This window comes from Uranotaenia lowii, unplaced genomic scaffold (assembly GCF_029784155.1).
Source record: "Uranotaenia lowii strain MFRU-FL unplaced genomic scaffold, ASM2978415v1 HiC_scaffold_58, whole genome shotgun sequence".
NCBI lineage: Eukaryota > Metazoa > Arthropoda > Insecta > Diptera > Culicidae > Uranotaenia > Uranotaenia lowii.
This window is the reverse complement of record NW_026598511.1, coordinates 93,659-110,952: the sequence shown is the minus strand read 5'-3', so window position 1 is coordinate 110,952 and position 17,294 is coordinate 93,659. Positions and strand designations below refer to the sequence as shown.

The 17,294-nt window shown below is 47.0% G+C and overlaps 4 protein-coding genes across 8 annotated transcripts; 2 read left to right on the top strand and 2 right to left on the bottom strand.

Moving 5' to 3' along the window:
• Positions 1-108: 108 nt before the first annotated feature.
• On the top strand, positions 109-2,087 carry LOC129760349 (heterogeneous nuclear ribonucleoprotein A3 homolog 1-like). Of its 2 annotated transcripts, none has more exons than XM_055757995.1 (5): positions 109-286; positions 361-664; positions 744-1,128; positions 1,199-1,297; positions 1,712-2,087. In XM_055757995.1, the coding sequence occupies exons 1-5, from the start codon at positions 272-274 to the stop codon at positions 1,755-1,757; spliced, it is 849 nt and encodes a 282-aa protein (XP_055613970.1). In that variant the 5' UTR covers positions 109-271; the 3' UTR covers positions 1,758-2,087. The 2 variants fall into 2 exon arrangements, with proteins under 2 accessions (XP_055613970.1, XP_055613969.1); XM_055757994.1 differs by having other exon boundaries at positions 110-286; positions 1,196-1,297.
• Positions 2,088-2,170: 83 nt separating this feature from the next.
• LOC129760350 (protein BUD31 homolog) lies at positions 2,171-5,369 on the bottom strand. Of its 2 annotated transcripts, XM_055757997.1 has the most exons (3): positions 5,229-5,369; positions 2,936-3,083; positions 2,171-2,611 (listed from the first exon to the last, which is right to left on the bottom strand). In XM_055757997.1, exons 2-3 carry the CDS (start codon positions 3,027-3,029, stop codon positions 2,271-2,273), a joined length of 435 nt encoding a protein of 144 aa, XP_055613972.1. In that variant the 5' UTR covers positions 3,030-3,083; positions 5,229-5,369; the 3' UTR covers positions 2,171-2,270. The 2 variants fall into 2 exon arrangements, with proteins under 2 accessions (XP_055613972.1, XP_055613971.1); XM_055757996.1 differs by lacking the exon at positions 5,229-5,369 and having other exon boundaries at positions 2,936-4,795.
• On the top strand, positions 4,365-7,032 carry LOC129760348 (uncharacterized). The gene is made up of 2 exons (XM_055757993.1): positions 4,365-4,710; positions 4,768-7,032. The coding sequence occupies exon 2, from the start codon at positions 5,166-5,168 to the stop codon at positions 6,048-6,050; it is 885 nt and encodes a 294-aa protein (XP_055613968.1). The 5' UTR covers positions 4,365-4,710; positions 4,768-5,165; the 3' UTR covers positions 6,051-7,032.
• A 4,866-nt stretch (positions 7,033-11,898) lies between these two features.
• Positions 11,899-15,912, bottom strand: LOC129760347 (uncharacterized). 3 transcript variants are annotated; one of them, XM_055757991.1, is made up of 3 exons: positions 15,582-15,912; positions 15,444-15,518; positions 11,899-15,380 (listed from the first exon to the last, which is right to left on the bottom strand). In XM_055757991.1, exon 3 carries the CDS (start codon positions 14,076-14,078, stop codon positions 11,910-11,912), a length of 2,169 nt encoding a protein of 722 aa, XP_055613966.1. In that variant the 5' UTR covers positions 14,079-15,380; positions 15,444-15,518; positions 15,582-15,912; the 3' UTR covers positions 11,899-11,909. The 3 variants fall into 3 exon arrangements, with proteins under 3 accessions (XP_055613966.1, XP_055613964.1, XP_055613965.1); XM_055757989.1 differs by having other exon boundaries at positions 11,899-15,244; positions 15,307-15,912; XM_055757990.1 differs by having other exon boundaries at positions 11,899-15,518.
• Positions 15,913-17,294: the final 1,382 nt, after the last annotated feature.

Below are 17,294 nucleotides of genomic sequence, written 5' to 3'. Positions count from 1 at the left end.
GCTCAGAATGACGTTTAAAATGCACATTGATTAAAAATTCAAAAGGACGTATCGCAACTCACGTTGTCCTCCAAATTCCTAACAAAACCCATTTTCAAGAACAATGGTTTGACGTGTATTTTGATTGTCACGGCGAATCACCGCGGCGTGAAAAACCTTTGCAGCGCGGTCTGCAACAAAAAAGATCAAGCGAATCTAGTTTGTTTATATTCTATTTTCGGTGCCTAACCCTGCTTACTCAGCCTTTTCCAGCTTGTGGCATCGATTCTAAATGGACCCGGCTCCGGTAAGTACTAATACCAACCATTTTACCAATCGCGGTGTTACTGGTTTCTACAACGACACCATTTTCTTCCCTAGCGTAATAAAGTATTCGTAGGCAGTTTGCCACCGGGGACACGCCCGGAAGAAATCCGTCGCTTGTTCGAAAACTACGGCGTCGTGACGGAGTGCGATGTGATGAATCGATGCGCATTCGTTCACATGCAAACGATGGATATGGCTGATAATGCTATTCAGGCTCTCCACAATAGCCAATTCAATGGGGCCACACTGAATGTGGAACGGGGTCGAACCAAGGATCGATCCGGTCCGGCAGCATCCGGAGGACCGCCTTCATCCGGACGCAGACCAGGTTTTCGTGGTGGACGCGGAGGTTCCGATGGTAAGTTGTTAAAAGCGGATTTAAAAAAAAATCAACGACAACTTTTTCTAGAAAGCTAACAAGATTATTTTTTCCACAGATGGTTACGATCGATCAGGAGGACCGGTACGACAGAACCAGGGTAGCCGTGGCAATTTCCGCAATCAACCTTACCAAAGCTCCTCGCCCGGACAGCAAGGGAGCACTCACGAAGGTCAAGGCAGGGGTGGAGGTTTCCGGGGATCAAACAGAGGTGGCCGGGGTGATCGTGGTGGACGTGGGGGAAGTCGATTTTCTGGAGGACATGGTGGTCAGTCGTACAACAGCGAGGACCGTCGCGGTTTTGCTCTTCCAAACGAAGGCAACGGAAGTGTTAATTATCAACAGAGAAGCGGTGGTGGTGGTGAAGGCAGCGGCCATCCTAGATTGGCCATTAGCGTACAAAATGATCCCTACACTAGACGTACTCCCAGCAGTGGAGGATAGTAAGCTTTTCAATGAGACTAATTTGCAAACCATGTTCTAATATTTACCCTTTTCTTGATCAATCAGTAGTGGTGGAGCAACTGGTTACAGCCAAGGTCAAACATCTGGAAGTTATCAGGTCTCGAACTACAACCAAGCTTATCCACCGCTAGGAAGTGAACCATCACGGTAGGTTTATTGTTTTTACTATTTCGTAACGTTTTTATTTAACATGGAAGTTTTCGTTCAACTTCTTGGCTGAACACGAAATTTTATTTGTTTAAAAATCGCGCAGCATCATTCACCCTCTGTACATCTCGGCTGAATGAATAACTGGATACATTGTATTAAATTCTACCATGGTTTATGATGATACATTCATACACCGGTGTTCACCAAGGAATGTTGTCTACCATTACTTGACTTTTTCAGTGATCGTTGTGGTTTCAAATATGTTCATTGTCTTCATTTCTGAGATTTAGAATTCTGAGTTTTGGTGTCCCTGGCTTGGATTTCTTCACGATGTTTAATGTGTTAATATGAACTAACCTTCGATCGAGAACGGAACATATACCTAAATCTTTTCTTTGCCTATGTTTTCAGTCACTTCCGTGGACAACAGCAGGACCAGAAAGGTTGGACAAATTGAGTAAATGACTTTGGATTTCCATATTGTCGTTTCCAAACCTTGAAACAAAACCAATCATAGCCAGGCTCAAGCTCATCTTGAAACACATAATTCATCCTTTAGCAATAGTTAATTTTTACCTATTTTGACAATGGCAACTACAAATTTCATAACGGTTATCAGTTAGATATAACAGAGAGATCCGATCACGACTAAATATAACCTATACAGTTAATCTACTGAAATATCAGAATAATGTCGCGCGAATCTTAACGGGTCAACTCATATAAACCCTCCGGAGGATTTGATATCTTGACAAATACATTTACCCAACTAAACTCCCTCACAGAAGGTAAACTCTTTGCTTGATCCGAAAAAAATCATGTTTGCTTTAAACTGAGTTATTTCCTTTTATCGTCGAAAAAAACTGATAGTCTGGAATTGTCACAATATTTTATTCAGGAAATCATTCGAAATAGTAAGTCGAAAATTAAAAAAAAAAAAGAAACTCCTACGTTCAACATTTACTCTCGCTTAACCGGAACATCCTCGGCAGCCACAGTGCACACACTCTACCACCCGACCCTCTTCCAGCTTGGATTTTGGCACCCGACAGATACAATTGGTGCCGAAGTTGGTGTCCCGTGTTTGGATGCATCGTAGGCAGCACAGGTTTTCATAGCCGGATTTCTTCCACTTGGCAATCAGATTCCCGTCCGCTATTTTCTCCTTCAAGCAGTACTCGTAAAGTTCCCTGCTGATAGCCTTCCGCCGATAAAACAAATCGTAGATGTAGCGCGACTTTTGGTGGTGGATTTTGAAAATGGGCCACAGGGATTCGGTGATCCGTTTACCTTCGTGCGGCTCCGTTTCAGCTGGAAAATGTTAAAAATGGAAGTTTTAAAAATACATACCTCTCTGGCTCAATAACAAAAATCTTTTGAAACTATAATCGAAACGGAAAAACTTTAGAATATATAGGTTGCAATTCAATCCTTAATTTTTGACCATTGAGTTTACATGAGATGGCGAGCACTATGAATGATACATTAAACGTTTGATGAAATAAATTTTGATAGTCTGTGGATAAGCAACTACAAAAGCAGAAAAACGTGATTATATCAAGAACAGAGTTTGCAGTGAAAATATCTTGACTATATGATGTATTAATTATATTTCTATGATTTAAAAAAACATACCTTCTCGCATTTTTTGTTCCAATTCTTCCAGTGTTGGTTCAATCAATTCCCATCCTTCCGGAGGTTGTTTTCGGCTGCGGCGTACTTTAGGCATTCTGTACTAGCGGCACTAGCAGTTGGATAAGCTAGATGCTAAATAAACCTAGAACTATTTTTGAGAAAAATAACACAACTTTTTCAAATGATCACGACGTCGACGCCTGCAATCACGATCGGTAAACAAAACTGATTGAAAATGGTCATCGCTGTACGCTAAGAAAATCTTATGAACTTGGAACCGTAAAAAGTACATACTTTGAAGTTCGTTCAATTTTACGTAGCGGTGAGTTTTGGAGACTCGGTGAATTTTACATTTCTAGCGTAACATTTAAAATGGGCGAAACTGCCAAATGTAAACAAATCGAGTTAACGGTCATTCCGCATGTACGCGTTGCACTTTACCTTTTTAACGCGGTTCCATTTTAAAATTACTTAAAACTTTCAAAAAATTGATAAAATTCAATTGGGCGAAACTTCCTGTTGATGCATTTTCGTTGGAACGTGAAGTTACGCCTATTCAAAATGGAGTGAATTTTTCTATTCGTGTAGGGCCAATAGGCGTAACTGAGTTGACCGTGTGTGACAAAACGGCCTAATTAGTTTTTGCGTGTAGGACGAATAGTCCTATTCGCCGCTGGTAGTGTTCGTGATATTGTGCTGGTTGTTTCACCAACATTTTTCAGTATTGGGACAATCAACCTCAAAAACTACCATGTGCGTCGGCCGGCTGCCCGTTTTTTGTACCGAGAGTTTTTGAGGTTAATTGTCCCGTCTCATCTGTACACGCTCAGCAAGTGTACGTAAGAAATGTCAAAAACAACTCTATGGGCGAAACTTCAAAACCAAAACAAAAACGGCCGATCAATTGGGCGAAACTTGCAAGCGTAACTGGAATCGAAAACAATAAAAGGGCGAAACTCGAAAATCTTTGATAATAAGCGAAAGAAGTTAAAGTTCTTGATAACCATCGAACAATGAGGGAATTGATCGGTACTGCACCGATCAGGAATTAATACAAGTTTGTGTTGTAATGTGTCTTATGTTTACTTGACACTGTGTAATTCATTTGATCGAAAACACATTGTTTAATGTTGTTGAACAAAAAGTGGTCGATTTTTTAAATAGGATTTGAATAGGTGTTCCGAATTTTCAAACGCGTTTTTCTCGTTTCGAGCAAACTGCTAGTTTCGCCCTTTTGAAATGTTACGCTAGAAATGTTCTTTAAATTCAATTATTGCTCGTTGGTTTAAGTTTAAGTTTATAATTCGAAATAACGATCAGCCTCAAAGTTACATATAACTGTTAGATTTCAGTGCGATTTATTTCTCCCCGCACTGATTTGGGGAGCCGACGAAAAAAATTGCACTCTCTTTCAGGGCATCCGCAGCAATCGCGAGCAAAGTGAAAATGCTCACGGGTTTGATCACTTTCATACCGCACCGGGGGTTAGTATGAAGGTGAGCAAAATAGGGCCGTTGCCGTCGGGACCGACAAAATCACCAAATTTGCTCACAAGAAAGGGGCGAGAGCAAATATGCACTGAAAAAAATCTACCGTTTAATGCTAAGTTAAACAAACGAAGTTCACTGTGTAAAGTTTGTTGACATTTCACAAATGAAAATAAAATTTGATCCGATTCGAAAACCTTTCCTCCGGAGGAAATCATGGTGCTAGAAAAACGAGAAGAACTGGGATACCACCTGGAAAGGTTACCAAAGAAAAACACCTCGAATCAGGTATGTAATTACAGTTCAAATTTAATTGATTTGTAACTATTTTTGTTGGTCTGCCAGGTACTGCTGTTTTCCGAAAGCATAAGGAAGATTATTTGGAAAGCGCATTTCTGTGTCCTCCACGCGACCGAATTTCAAGACCAGATGAAGCACCGGTCAAGATGTAACCAAAAATTATCAATATCAACCGATTTCAGCTGATGGCCGAGGCATCGGTGAAAATTCAAGGCGAGCATGTTCGTCCAATTTGGACCAATTCCAACATCCGGGAGCTGCAGGAACAGCAGCTGCGCAAATTATTCAGAACTCTGGCCAGGAGCTGATGTAGGCCGGAGCAACTTTTAAAGCTTTTTTTAAAGATTCACTGGAGCGGGTTGGAGTCGTGGCAGAAGGATTGATGAAGCTGTCTGTTGTTATATTGAAGAGGCTTTTTCGTGGGCGATGCCACATGAATAAAAATGATGGCTACAAAGGATTATGGCAAGACACACCCACACTTCCCCAAACCAGCGTGTACTCACCGCATTTTCGCCGAATGGATCCCACTGTACGGCACCTCGCCTGCCCGGCATGCGTCCGCCGCCTTTCGACCGAGCGCCGATCGGGTGGCACCTCGTGCCTCTTCCGCTATTCGGCCGCCCTACGCCTGGGGCCGATTGGTGGCGCTGTTGCTGCTGGTCGGCCGCCCTACGCCTGGGGCCGATTGGTGGCGCTGTTGCTGCTGGTCGGCCGCCCTACGCCTGGGGCCGATTGGTGGCGCTGTTGCTGCTGGTCGGCCGCCCTACGCCTGGGGCCGATTGGTGGCGCTGTTGCTGCTGGTCGGCCGCCCTACGCCTGGGGCCGATTGGTGGCGCTGTTGCTGCTGGTCGGCCGCCCTACGCCTGGGGCCGATTGGTGGCGCTGTTACTGCTGGTCGGCCGCCCTACGCCTGGGGCCGATTGGTGGCGCTGTTGCTGCTGGTCGGCCGCCCTACGCCTGGGGCCGATTGGTGGCGCTGTTGCTGCTGGTCGGCCGCCCTACGCCTGGGGCCGATTGGTGGCGCTGTTGCTGTTGCTTTCCCTTGTGGACCCTCTCTGCCGGAAGACCTCCACTTTTCTTCACGGCAGAGTCCCGGGGCCTCCGAGTTTTGTTGTGCTGCTCGGCGATTCGGAGTGCCGATTGGCAGCACTGCGGGAACTGTGGCCCTACGCCTGTGGCGCCTCCTGGGGTCTACCAGGGGGCTGCTGGTCTTGGTTGATTCGTGCCTCCGTCCTACACTTGTGGCGCCTCCTGGGGTCTACCAGGGGGCTGCTGATTTTCTTCGGCTCGCCCGAAATTGCCGCGCCGGAAGGCAGTTGAGGTGAGGGGGGAAAAAAGAGCCCTGAGGAAGCAGAAAGGAAAAGCTTAAAATGCTGGCTTACGGGTCTAGTGCGAACGACTTACGCAGCGTGGTTGTGCGGCTCTTTTTGTTTTTTCCTGTCCACCTCTTCTGGCCGGCTTGTCTCGTCGATAGGTTTCTGTCAAGATGCAGAAATTTTCAATACTGCGAAATTATTGGTGCACTGCAGGGTGGTGCTTACCTTTTTCTTTTCTTCGGCCAAATCTATTGAAGGTGTACCTTCCGGCTCGTCTGGCACGCGCTCTGGAGTGGATTTCTGCACGGTGGGGTGAGAAACTGTTAGCGCAAGATGATCGGTGGACTGCACGGTAGGGCTTACCTGCTTTTTCCGGCAAATCCGCGAACGCAACCCCACTTCCCGATTTTTTTAGCGGCACTTTTTCCGTCTGTTCACGACGGTGCTAGGAACGAAATGGCGGATCTGTTCCGCGTGGCCCGTTTGACAGCTCTTGTTGCACGCTGCGTTTCCTTTCCTCATTTTTGGGTGCTCTTGACATAAAATTTCACGCTTGGCGTATTTTAACCAATTTTGGTTTAATAATAACAACACGCTGATTTTTCTCTATATGGGGATGGGTTTTTATGTGTTAGTTTGCCAATCGCTCGTATCGTGAAATATTTTTAGGACTAATAACTTAGCTATAAGCTTAAATGCAACACAACATTGCTGCTTTGGTAGAATTTTTCATGGATCATGACAAGGATCCATGAAAAATTCATAATCACGCCACTAGGAGTTCGAAGGAGATATGAAAATCGACGGCTGTGTCGAGAAAACCTCGTACTGATGTCACCCTGCAGTGGTGAGTTTCTTCAAAACTAAAGACAATAAACTATATCTCTACGCCAACGGGTCTTGGCAAAATCCAAATCAAATCTAAGCCAACGAGTTATGGCAAATGTGTCGATAATTACCAGTATATCTGGCAGAAAGAAACTCCTTCGAAACCTTAAAACAATCCACTTAACAATACACTTAATCCACTTATTGATAGAGATAATAACCTAGATCTTACAAATAGAACTTAACAAACGAAATTTAGGTGGGAGCTTAACTGGTTTATACTAAAAGCAACAGAAGTCTAAGGAAAAGAGGGATTTAATCCTCTTAATTACCAAGGGCCCGGAATAGAGGTTATACCGCGCCTCCAGATCGCGTTCCTTTTGATATTTCCTTGGCAACCCCCTTGACAACTGTGCATGATCCATTATGTATCATTTTGTGAGGTTGGTGATTTGTGGTCAAGTCTGAATCGGACAGTTGAACTGTCGACACCATTTCAGGCGAGGGTAATTTGTGGTTCCGCTGCGCGTATTTTGGGGTGTGGACCATGGTAGATGGTGTTCTCATAGCTTGTGGTTTTGACAAAGTTGGTAGATAACTTTTGAGAATTTCGTCTTGATCGGGAGGTCGTAATCGGAAGTTGACATGGTTGGTTGAAGATATTCTTAATCGGGAAGTCTTAATCGGGAGTTGACATGGTTGGTTGAAGATAGTCTTGATCGGGAAGTCTTAATCGGGAGTTGTCATGGTTGATTGAAGATGGTCTTGATCTGGTAGTCTTGATCGGGTAGTCTTGATCGGGTAGTCTTAATCGGGAGGTCTTAATCGGGAGTTCCTTGTGGATGTACTTGTTCGGTTTTCTTATTTCTGGGAAGCCTGGTCAGCTATGGTCCTCCGGACTAGGAGAAAGTCAGCAGGAATCTTGCAACCTCTTTCAAGTTACCCTGGGCGTTGTCCTGATTCGTCCTGTTGATTCTGTGCTGAATAAGCAGGGTTCGTGTTTGTGGGACAAAATCGGATATTGCTGCTGCTGCGAATGAGCTCCCTCAGACGGGCCCTTCTTCCGGAGTCGTCGCGCAAAGCAGATGGTTGTGGTGCTGACGATGAACGTGTTTTTTGCATCGGTGATGCTTTTGTTGGCAACCTTGGGTAGCGGACATAGCTAAACTTTTTGCTGTACTCACGAGGGGGTAAATAAGAGATATTGCTCGCTGCGTTTTCCAGATGCACGATTTTTCCCGATCGGCCTAACGGTGTTTCCTGCGCTGTTGCGCTTGGTTGACAGGCTTTGGCTGTGGTCATAGCTGAATCATTTGTGGCTTTCGATAGTTAGCGAGAGAAAGTCGATATGGTAGTAGCGGCCGTCATGATGTCTACTCCTCACAACTTCTTCGCATAACTGTGTTCTCTGGTGCTGAATCCTCTTATTGATGTCCTGACAATCCTTTCAATTGCAGCGACGTGGTGTTTGGAGCTGCTGTACTTGACTTTCCGAACATTCCAATATCCCGAACCTGGATGGGTTCTCTGCGATGGTGTGTAGCGCCTGGCTACGGTGGCTCACCAGTACTACTATCCCCAGCGCTGCTACGCTGCTTCAGATAACAGGATTGCATTCTGGACAATGAGTGGCGGCAATCCCACGCAAGGTTGCCAGCCCTCTCCAAATTCTGACGAACTTCCTGGCAGAGTTCTCAGAGTCCATTCAGCCGACGCTGGTCCCGCGCAAGGCCGTTGTCTCCTTCATAAAGGCCTACTTCGTGGTGTTCGTCGATGTCCTAGTGACGAATTAGCATCCGCTGTGTTCCGTTGAGTAGTTCGAATGGAAGAGTTCTGCATAATTTACTCCGAGTTGATGGGGCGAGGTTTCAAAGATGATGTTGGTCCTTCAGCCTTCTCCATTTCGTGTTTTGTGCTCCGAGTGAGCTTGTGGTCAGCGTTGTTGCTTACATAGCTTGAATGCTTAGTCTGGTTTGATATCCTTCACGTGGTAGCGACCTCGCTTTCCGGTGACGACATCCTCCAGAGTGTAGAGATTGGCTCCCAGCTTTTCTTTAACGATAGCCGGAATAAATTTGGGGTCCAGTTTCTTGTTGATATGGTCCGCCTTCGAAGAAAGAACAAACGAGCGGCGCCATACTAGCTCGCCCGGTTGAAAGGACACAGTCCGCTTTTGTAGATCGTAGCGCTTCTTTGTCTTCTCGTGGGTCTTCTTGATCCGCTGTTGGATGAATTTGTGAATCCTGTTGATCGTGGATAGCCGCATCTCCTGCGCGACCTTTGGATCGTCTGACACGTTTAAGTCCTGCAGAGTGTAGAGGTCCGTGTGCAACAGAAGTTCCCTTCCGAAGTTGGCGAAGTGCGGGCTGACTCCGGTTGATTCGTGCTTCGCACTGTTGATGGCTGCGGTGATGGCGGCCAGATTCTTGTCCCACTCTCGATGATCTTCCTCCAACAAAGAACGAATACAGGTAATGAGAACTCTGTTCACCCGCTCGGCGTTGTTGACCTGCGGTGCGTAGAATGCTGTCTTCATATGGATGATGTTGTGACGACTGAGCAGCGCTCGAAAGACTTGTGACTCGAACTGCTTCCCGTTATCTGACAGTACTATCCTCGGCCTGGAGAATTTCAGGAATACCTTTTCCTCGAGAAACTCGACCATCTTGGTTGAATCGGCTGCCCGCATCGGGTGGGCAATGACGTATTTGGTGATCCAGTCGACGATGACCAGAAGAACTGTGTTGCCCTTCTTGGATCTGGTGAGTGGTCCGACGAAGTCGATGGATATTAACTCCCACGGCACCTTTGCTGGCTTGAGCTTCCCCATTTGCGGCATCATTCTTATATTGGGCGCTTTACTAGCCTTGCACGTAGTGCATGCTTTGACGTAACGGGCGACGTTGTCCTGCATCTTCGGCCAGTAATAGTGCTGCTGTAGTTTGTGCCACGTCTTCTGGAAGCCTAGATGCGCTGCTGATGGTGCGTCGTGGTATCGACGAATGAGTTCTGCTCGGTGGTTTTCCGGAACTACTTTCTTCCATCGATGCGTGCTTAAACCAGCCTCGTCCTTGTAATGACAATTTTTGTAGAGCTCGTTGTTTGCGATACGAAAGTCGGGATATTTATCGCCTTTCCGTTCCACCTGCTTGACGATGTTCTTGTACCATGGATCATTCTCCTCGGAAATCGAAAACACTAGCGAACAGACTACTCTGGATAGCGCATCTGGTACGGTGTTGCAGCTGCCCTTCCGGTACCTGATTTCGAAGTCGAACGCGTTGAGTCTCAAAAGCCATCTGCTCATCAAAGCTGTGGGGTTCTTTAAAGTTTTCAGGTAGCTGAGGGCGGAATGGTCACAGTAGACGACGAAGCGTACCCCTTCTACATACCCACGAAACTTTTCTATCGCACGAATAACTGCTAAGCACTCTTTTTCTGTGACTGTGTATTTTCGCTCCGACGAAGATAGCTTCTGGGAAAAATAACTGATCGGGTGTTCTTCTCCCTCGATGTCCTGCGTCAATACAGCACCAATCGCGACATCGCTAGCGTCGCATGCTATTGAGAACGGTTTTGTATAGTCCGGCATCGCAAGTACTGGAGCGGTGACTAAAGCTGACTTGAGTTTGAGAAAAGCTTCTTCTGCTGCTGTAGTCCATCGAAATTTGATCTTGGCTTTCGTGAGCTCCGTGATTGGTGCAGCGATTCGTGAGAACTCTGGAATGAAGCGTCGATACCATCCGCATAAGCCTAGGAACCTTTGAACTTCCTTTCGTGTACTTGGAACTGGAAATTTGACGATGCTCTCCACCTTTTCCTCGTCGACCCTCCATCCTCCTTCACTGAGAACGTAGCCCAAATATTTTATGCGTTGGCGACAGAACTTGGATTTTTCCGGAGAAATGGTGAGATTCGCCTGACGTAGTCTGGTTGCCACTTCTTGAAGAACTGCTACGTGCTCGTCAAACGTTTTGGAGCAGATAATGATGTCGTCCAAATAATGAAAGACGAATGGCTCCATGTCCGCGAAAAGATGTGTCATTAGTCTTGCGAGTCCTTGACTTGCCGTACAGATGCCAAAAGGAACAACCTTAAATTGGTAGTGACCACGGGATGGTACAGTGAATGCTGTTAAGGGTCGTGACTTTTGTTGGAGCGGCATTTGCCAGAAGGCATCCTTCAAGTCAATTGAAGATATGTACGAGCATCCTCCGAGGTTATTGATGATTGCGGATATCTGCGGTATCGGATAACCTTCGTTCACCATGATCGAGTTCAGGTGTCTTGCGTCTAAACATACCCGGTATCTGCCATCTTTCTTCTTCACCGCTACCAGTGGATTGTTCCACGGTGAGAACACTGCTTCTTCGATCACGTCTAGGGATAGCATTCGGTCGACTTCTTTGTTAACTTCCGCTAGGACGTACTGCGACATTGGGTAGTACCGTTGTTTCCTTGGTGGCGCATTTCCGACGTCGATTTGATGTTCGTAGATCTGCGTCCTACCTAGTTTACCATCTTCTGCCTTCGGAAATATGTGTACCACTTGGTCTAGTCGCTTTTGCTGTTCTGGTGAAAGCGCCTTCATCGGTTCTGCATCTTGTTCAATTTCATTGTTCATTATCGAGAAGCACACTGCCTTGACGCCAAACGTTTGCCAGAAGTTCATGCCCATGATAGCGCAATCTGGCAAGCTAGGCACGAGTAGAACCGGCAAAATTTCGCTTCGATTGTTGTACGATATTGGCAGACGTGTGAAGTGATTGATCTGGTGTGGCGTTCCATCCGCTGTCTTGATCCCACCGTTCAGTGCTTCTTTTCGCAGTCCAAGCTCTTCTACGATCTGTGCTTTACTGCCACCTAACAAAGAACAGTTTGCACCACTGTCCAACAAAGCTGTGACTTTCTTTCTAAGAACGTCCAAAACGGCGTGTGGACGATTGTCATGTCCGGGATTGATAATGATAGAGTTGATGTCTTGTAAATCGGGAGGTATTGAAGGTTGATAGCTGTGTTGCGAAGAATCTGGCCCTCCATCTACCACCTCCTCGCTGCGGCGTTTTCCGCTTCGCTGTTACAAACAAGACAGCTGCGTAACGTGTAACCTTTTCGACCGCATCTGTAGCAAAAGAGAATTGCCTGTGCCTTCGTGCAATCCGGAAACCTATGCCCCTCCTCATCACAGTTCCAGCAAAGCGCTGGGCGGTACGCTGTATGCTGAACAGGATCTAGATCGTACATGTTGCTGCCTGCTTGCTGAAGCTGCTGGTTCTGGAGCTGTGGTTGATAGTGCTGTTGGAATTGCCGTTGAGGCTGCTGTTGTTGAAGCTGCTGCTGCTGTTGAAGCTGCTGCCGCGGCGCCCATTTAGCTTGCTGTTGCAACGGATGTTGTATTCGATAGTTCTCCGCTTGACTGCCTTGCCGATTCACCAAATTGTTCTGAGCTGCCGAAATTGTAGGCGGTTGCTGACGCTGTTCCGGTCGTTGTTGAGAGTGTTGCTGCTGTAGTCCTGTATTGAAACGATTCCATCTGCGCTCCAGTTGAAGCTTCATGGCACAAACTTGCTCGTACAGCTGGTTGAAGTCCCCTTGCAAACCGTTTGCTTCTTCTGGATCCACTAGATCTGCTTCAGTTTGGATAGCTGACGTTGAAGCCGCACCTTGCTGGGCCTCGTTCTCCACCGCATGTACTCTGTTGAAGCGTGGCTGTTGTATTGGAAGCCGATGCGATGGTGCTGAGTATGATGTGGCTCCGTACAACTGCTCGTCCGCCTCCACTGCTTGCAATCTCCCGAAACGCTGCTGCTGGTGTTGCTGAGACCGACTTGTTGTTGCTGGTGTTGCGAAGTTCGGTTCTAGTAAGTGGTTGTGCGGAATTGGAATTCTGCGCTGCTGGTTCAGCAATAGCCTTGTTTCGTCGAAGTTGCTGCAGACGTTGACCAGGTCCATCAATGTCTTTGGCTGAGCGGCTGTTACTATTGTTGCATAGTCCATATTCATATTTTTCTTGACTATGAACAACTTCTCCTCTTCCGTAAGTGGTGGATCGATGAAGCGGAATAGTGTAGAGATGTCACGGAAGAACTTATCGAACGTTTCGTTGGCCCCTTGAAAACGGAAGCTGGCTTCCAGCCTCAGGATCTGCGCATACCCGCTTGGCAGAAACTCCCGTCGAATTTCTTGCTTGAATGCTTGCCAGGAATACAGACGACGTTGGGCAAGTGCTCTGGAGTACCAGTCGAGGGCGTCTTCAAGCAACAGGTGCTTGATAGAAGCCAGAAGTGTCTGATCGTCGATTCCCTCTGATCTGGCAAACGTCTCCACCCGGTCCAAGAAAATGTTGAGGGACGTGGTGTCCTTTTCGCCTCGGAACTTGAAAGGCCAATTGTGAATCGCCTTCTGCATCCGCCTGTCGTAGTTGCTACCACTCCGGTTTGTAAAGCTGTCGTTCAACTGCTGCTGCCTCCTTTGTCGTTGTTGAATGTCGAACCGCAGTTCGTCCAGAACGTTCACAGCAGCCAGACCAACCGAACTACCCGACCTCCGGATGATTACTTCCTCCAAGTCCCTCTGTCCTTGTCTGCCTTCTTGGAATGGAAGAGAAGACGGCTCGACATCCGCTTCTTGCATCCGTGCTCGTGCTCCTTCATCATTTCCGACTGCTTGTGGCCTCGGTGGAATCGTCAACGCATCGCAGGCATCCCTACTGCTACTGTTCTCTGCCTGGATGGTTGGGACACTAGTTGAAAGGCTAGTGTTTTCTGTTTCACTTAACACCATATTGACTGCACTGTTCACGCACTCTATCTGAGCTAGCAGCGTCTCTACAAGCTCGCACACGACCCTACGCGTTTCCTCTAAACTCGCGACCACAGGAATCAGTGATAATCTTTGCCGGTAATGAAGCAATCTCGATTTCGCGCAAGCCATTTGATCGGCATTTCTATTCTGCGTGGCTAAATCAACATGATTTCTCAATTCTACCACTGCCCTCTGGCAGACCTCGATGTTCAACTCCGGCGACATTACGTGTTCTGAATTAACATAGATGGTGTCTCTAAGGGTGTCCTCTTGGACAAGAGCTTTTAACTTGACAACCCTAGCTCTTCTAGAGCATGGGGCTAGATTTGAAACATGGCGCAAGGCCAATTCATATTCCATCTCCTCATCATTAAGATGATACAAATCAATTTGTTTATTCATCATTCTTTATTAGGTTTATTAGGATCAAAAAACCAGACAAATGTGGACTTACAGATTACAAAATTACGATACGATACAAAAATTGAGCGATAATAATAATAACATAACAGTAGGTTTAACTAAATTACTGTTACAATCAAAAACATACTAATATCATCACAAATACAAATGATATTTTATTTTCCCGAACAAAACTTAAGCGGTTCGTTTTTGTTGGGCGCCATTTATTGAAGAGGCTTTTTCGTGGGCGATGCCACATGAATAAAAATGATGGCTACAAAGGATTATGGCAAGACACACCCACACTTCCCCAAACCAGCGTGTACTCACCGCATTTTCGCCGAATGGATCCCACTGTACGGCACCTCGCCTGCCCGGCATGCGTCCGCCGCCTTTCGACCGAGCGCCGATCGGGTGGCACCTCGTGCCTCTTCCGCTATTCGGCCGCCCTACGCCTGGGGCCGATTGGTGGCGCTGTCGCTGCTGGTCGGCCGCCCTACGCCTGGGGCCGATTGGTGGCGCTGTTGCTGCTGGTCGGCCGCCCTACGCCTGGGGCCGATTGGTGGCGCTGTTGCTGCTGGTCGGCCGCCCTACGCCTGGGGCCGATTGGTGGCGCTGTTGCTGCTGGTCGGCCGCCCTACGCCTGGGGCCGATTGGTGGCGCTGTTGCTGCTGGTCGGCCGCCCTACGCCTGGGGCCGATTGGTGGCGCTGTTACTGCTGGTCGGCCGCCCTACGCCTGGGGCCGATTGGTGGCGCTGTTGCTGCTGGTCGGCCGCCCTACGCCTGGGGCCGATTGGTGGCGCTGTTGCTGCTGGTCGGCCGCCCTACGCCTGGGGCCGATTGGTGGCGCTGTTGCTGTTGCTTTCCCTTGTGGACCCTCTCTGCCGGAAGACCTCCACTTTTCTTCACGGCAGAGTCCCGGGGCCTCCGAGTTTTGTTGTGCTGCTCGGCGATTCGGAGTGCCGATTGGCAGCACTGCGGGAACTGTGGCCCTACGCCTGTGGCGCCTCCTGGGGTCTACCAGGGGGCTGCTGGTCTTGGTTGATTCGTGCCTCCGTCCTACACTTGTGGCGCCTCCTGGGGTCTACCAGGGGGCTGCTGATTTTCTTCGGCTCGCCCGAAATTGCCGCGCCGGAAGGCAGTTGAGGTGAGGGGGGAAAAAAGAGCCCTGAGGAAGCAGAAAGGAAAAGCTTAAAATGCTGGCTTACGGGTCTAGTGCGAACGACTTACGCAGCGTGGTTGTGCGGCTCTTTTTGTTTTTTCCTGTCCACCTCTTCTGGCCGGCTTGTCTCGTCGATAGGTTTCTGTCAAGATGCAGAAATTTTCAATACTGCGAAATTATTGGTGCACTGCAGGGTGGTGCTTACCTTTTTCTTTTCTTCGGCCAAATCTATTGAAGGTGTACCTTCCGGCTCGTCTGGCACGCGCTCTGGAGTGGATTTCTGCACGGTGGGGTGAGAAACTGTTAGCGCAAGATGATCGGTGGACTGCACGGTAGGGCTTACCTGCTTTTTCCGGCAAATCCGCGAACGCAACCCCACTTCCCGATTTTTTTAGCGGCACTTTTTCCGTCTGTTCACGACGGTGCTAGGAACGAAATGGCGGATCTGTTCCGCGTGGCCCGTTTGACAGCTCTTGTTGCACGCTGCGTTTCCTTTCCTCATTTTTGGGTGCTCTTGACATAAAATTTCACGCTTGGCGTATTTTAACCAATTTTGGTTTAATAATAACAACACGCTGATTTTTCTCTATATGGGGATGGGTTTTTATGTGTTAGTTTGCCAATCGCTCGTATCGTGAAATATTTTTAGGACTAATAACTTAGCTATAAGCTTAAATGCAACAGTTAGTGTCAACAGTAGACAGAAATCTGGCGTGGGAGAATTTTCTTCTGATACGGATGCCCTATTTAGTTCGAGGAATGCTGAGCGAATCGTGGATACTTTCTGTAAAGAACGCAGTAAAGCTCTCAAATGAAGACAGATTCTGAGTATTTAAGATTCCAATGCGATGTTGTCACAAGTGGTAAAGGCTTTCAAGAGAATTCTCCAAACAGATTATATGCTCGATTGCAAGGTTGAAAAACAGCTGATCAGGTTGGTGCGATTGACAAGAAACCAGCTTCGATTGGGCAGAAGGGCGTTTTGGACGATGGAATCGATAAGTTGGAACCAGAAAGAAAAAAATCCAGCCCTGGAGATGCGAAAAGAGTCATTAAACACACTTGTTAATCAGTTTTTTTACTTTATTGAAAGTACATCTTCATTAAAAAACGTTACAAATAAAACGTATGTGCACTTCAAAATATGTTTTCTAAAGATTTTCAAATCTTTATATATAAAAAGGAATTTCCGGTTGTGTGTTTGTCTTCAGGCTTAGTCGTGTCAAGACCTAGAGAGATGTAATTTGGCATGGGTGTTCATTAGGATCAGGATCAGGAGTTCCATGGGATGAGAACCAGCAAACAAGAGTTTTTAAAATTTTATGCAAGGGGTCGTCAATATAACGTTCATTGTTTATGTGTTATTGACATTATTGTACATTGGATTTAAATGAAAATTTGTGTATGTGGGCTGGACAATATCGATGCCGAAAAAAGGTCATTTTTATGAACCAGCCACCGTGTCCTGGGAGTCCTGGGACCAGCAGCGAAAGACATCCTGCTTGATCGGTGAACTCCACAGCAGCTGACATATATCGCGCAAATTCCGCTGATGATCCCACCTGCTGCTTTCTGAGAGTTACGGCTGCAGCCGGTCCCGGTTGCTGGTCACTCGGAGCTGCTTGGCCCTGCTGCTGCTTTATGGCAAGTTCCCCAAGGATGTCGAACCACCGCCAACAATCACCATCTCGAAATTTAAGTGAAAAAACTAACGGCTCAGAAAATTTACTTGGTCGTTATTAATTTCTGATCAAGACTTTCTGATAATATTAAGAAAATTTTCTCAGTGCAATGCTTAATTTTAAAAATTAAAATGCTACCTCCCGGTGCGTGGAAGAGTGTGTATACCAAAACCGGTCCCCTGAAATGAGCAAAACCGGTCCTCGTATACTCCCTTATTGGGATTGGGCCTGCTAAAAAGAATAAAGCTTGCTCTTTACTCTTACACAGATTTCCATAAGAATGACAGCTAATCGGAGTGAAATTGGAGTGAAGGCTATTGCTTTCTCTGTTTAACACACGAGAAATCGTATACCGGGATTGCAAGCGCGCCCAT

What these genes read in the sequence shown, in the direction of transcription:
- LOC129760349 (XM_055757994.1), top strand. An exon ending in TGGACGCGGAGGTTCCGATG is followed by an intron (nt 665 to 743) that starts GTAAGTTGTTAA and finishes TTTTTTCCACAG; the next exon opens with ATGGTTACGATCGATCAGGA. An exon ending in CTAGGAAGTGAACCATCACG is followed by an intron (nt 1,298 to 1,711) that starts GTAGGTTTATTG and finishes CTATGTTTTCAG; the next exon opens with TCACTTCCGTGGACAACAGC.
- LOC129760350 (XM_055757997.1), bottom strand. Translation starts at nt 3,029, where the DNA reads ATGCCTAAAGTACGCCGCAGCCGAAAACAACCTCCGGAAGGATGGGAA. An exon ending in GGAACAAAAAATGCGAGAAG is followed by an intron (nt 2,612 to 2,935) that starts GTATGTTTTTTT and finishes AACATTTTCCAG; the next exon opens with CTGAAACGGAGCCGCACGAA.
- LOC129760348 (XM_055757993.1), top strand. Translation starts at nt 5,166, where the DNA reads ATGATGGCTACAAAGGATTATGGCAAGACACACCCACACTTCCCCAAA.
- LOC129760347 (XM_055757989.1), bottom strand. Translation starts at nt 14,078, where the DNA reads ATGATGAATAAACAAATTGATTTGTATCATCTTAATGATGAGGAGATG.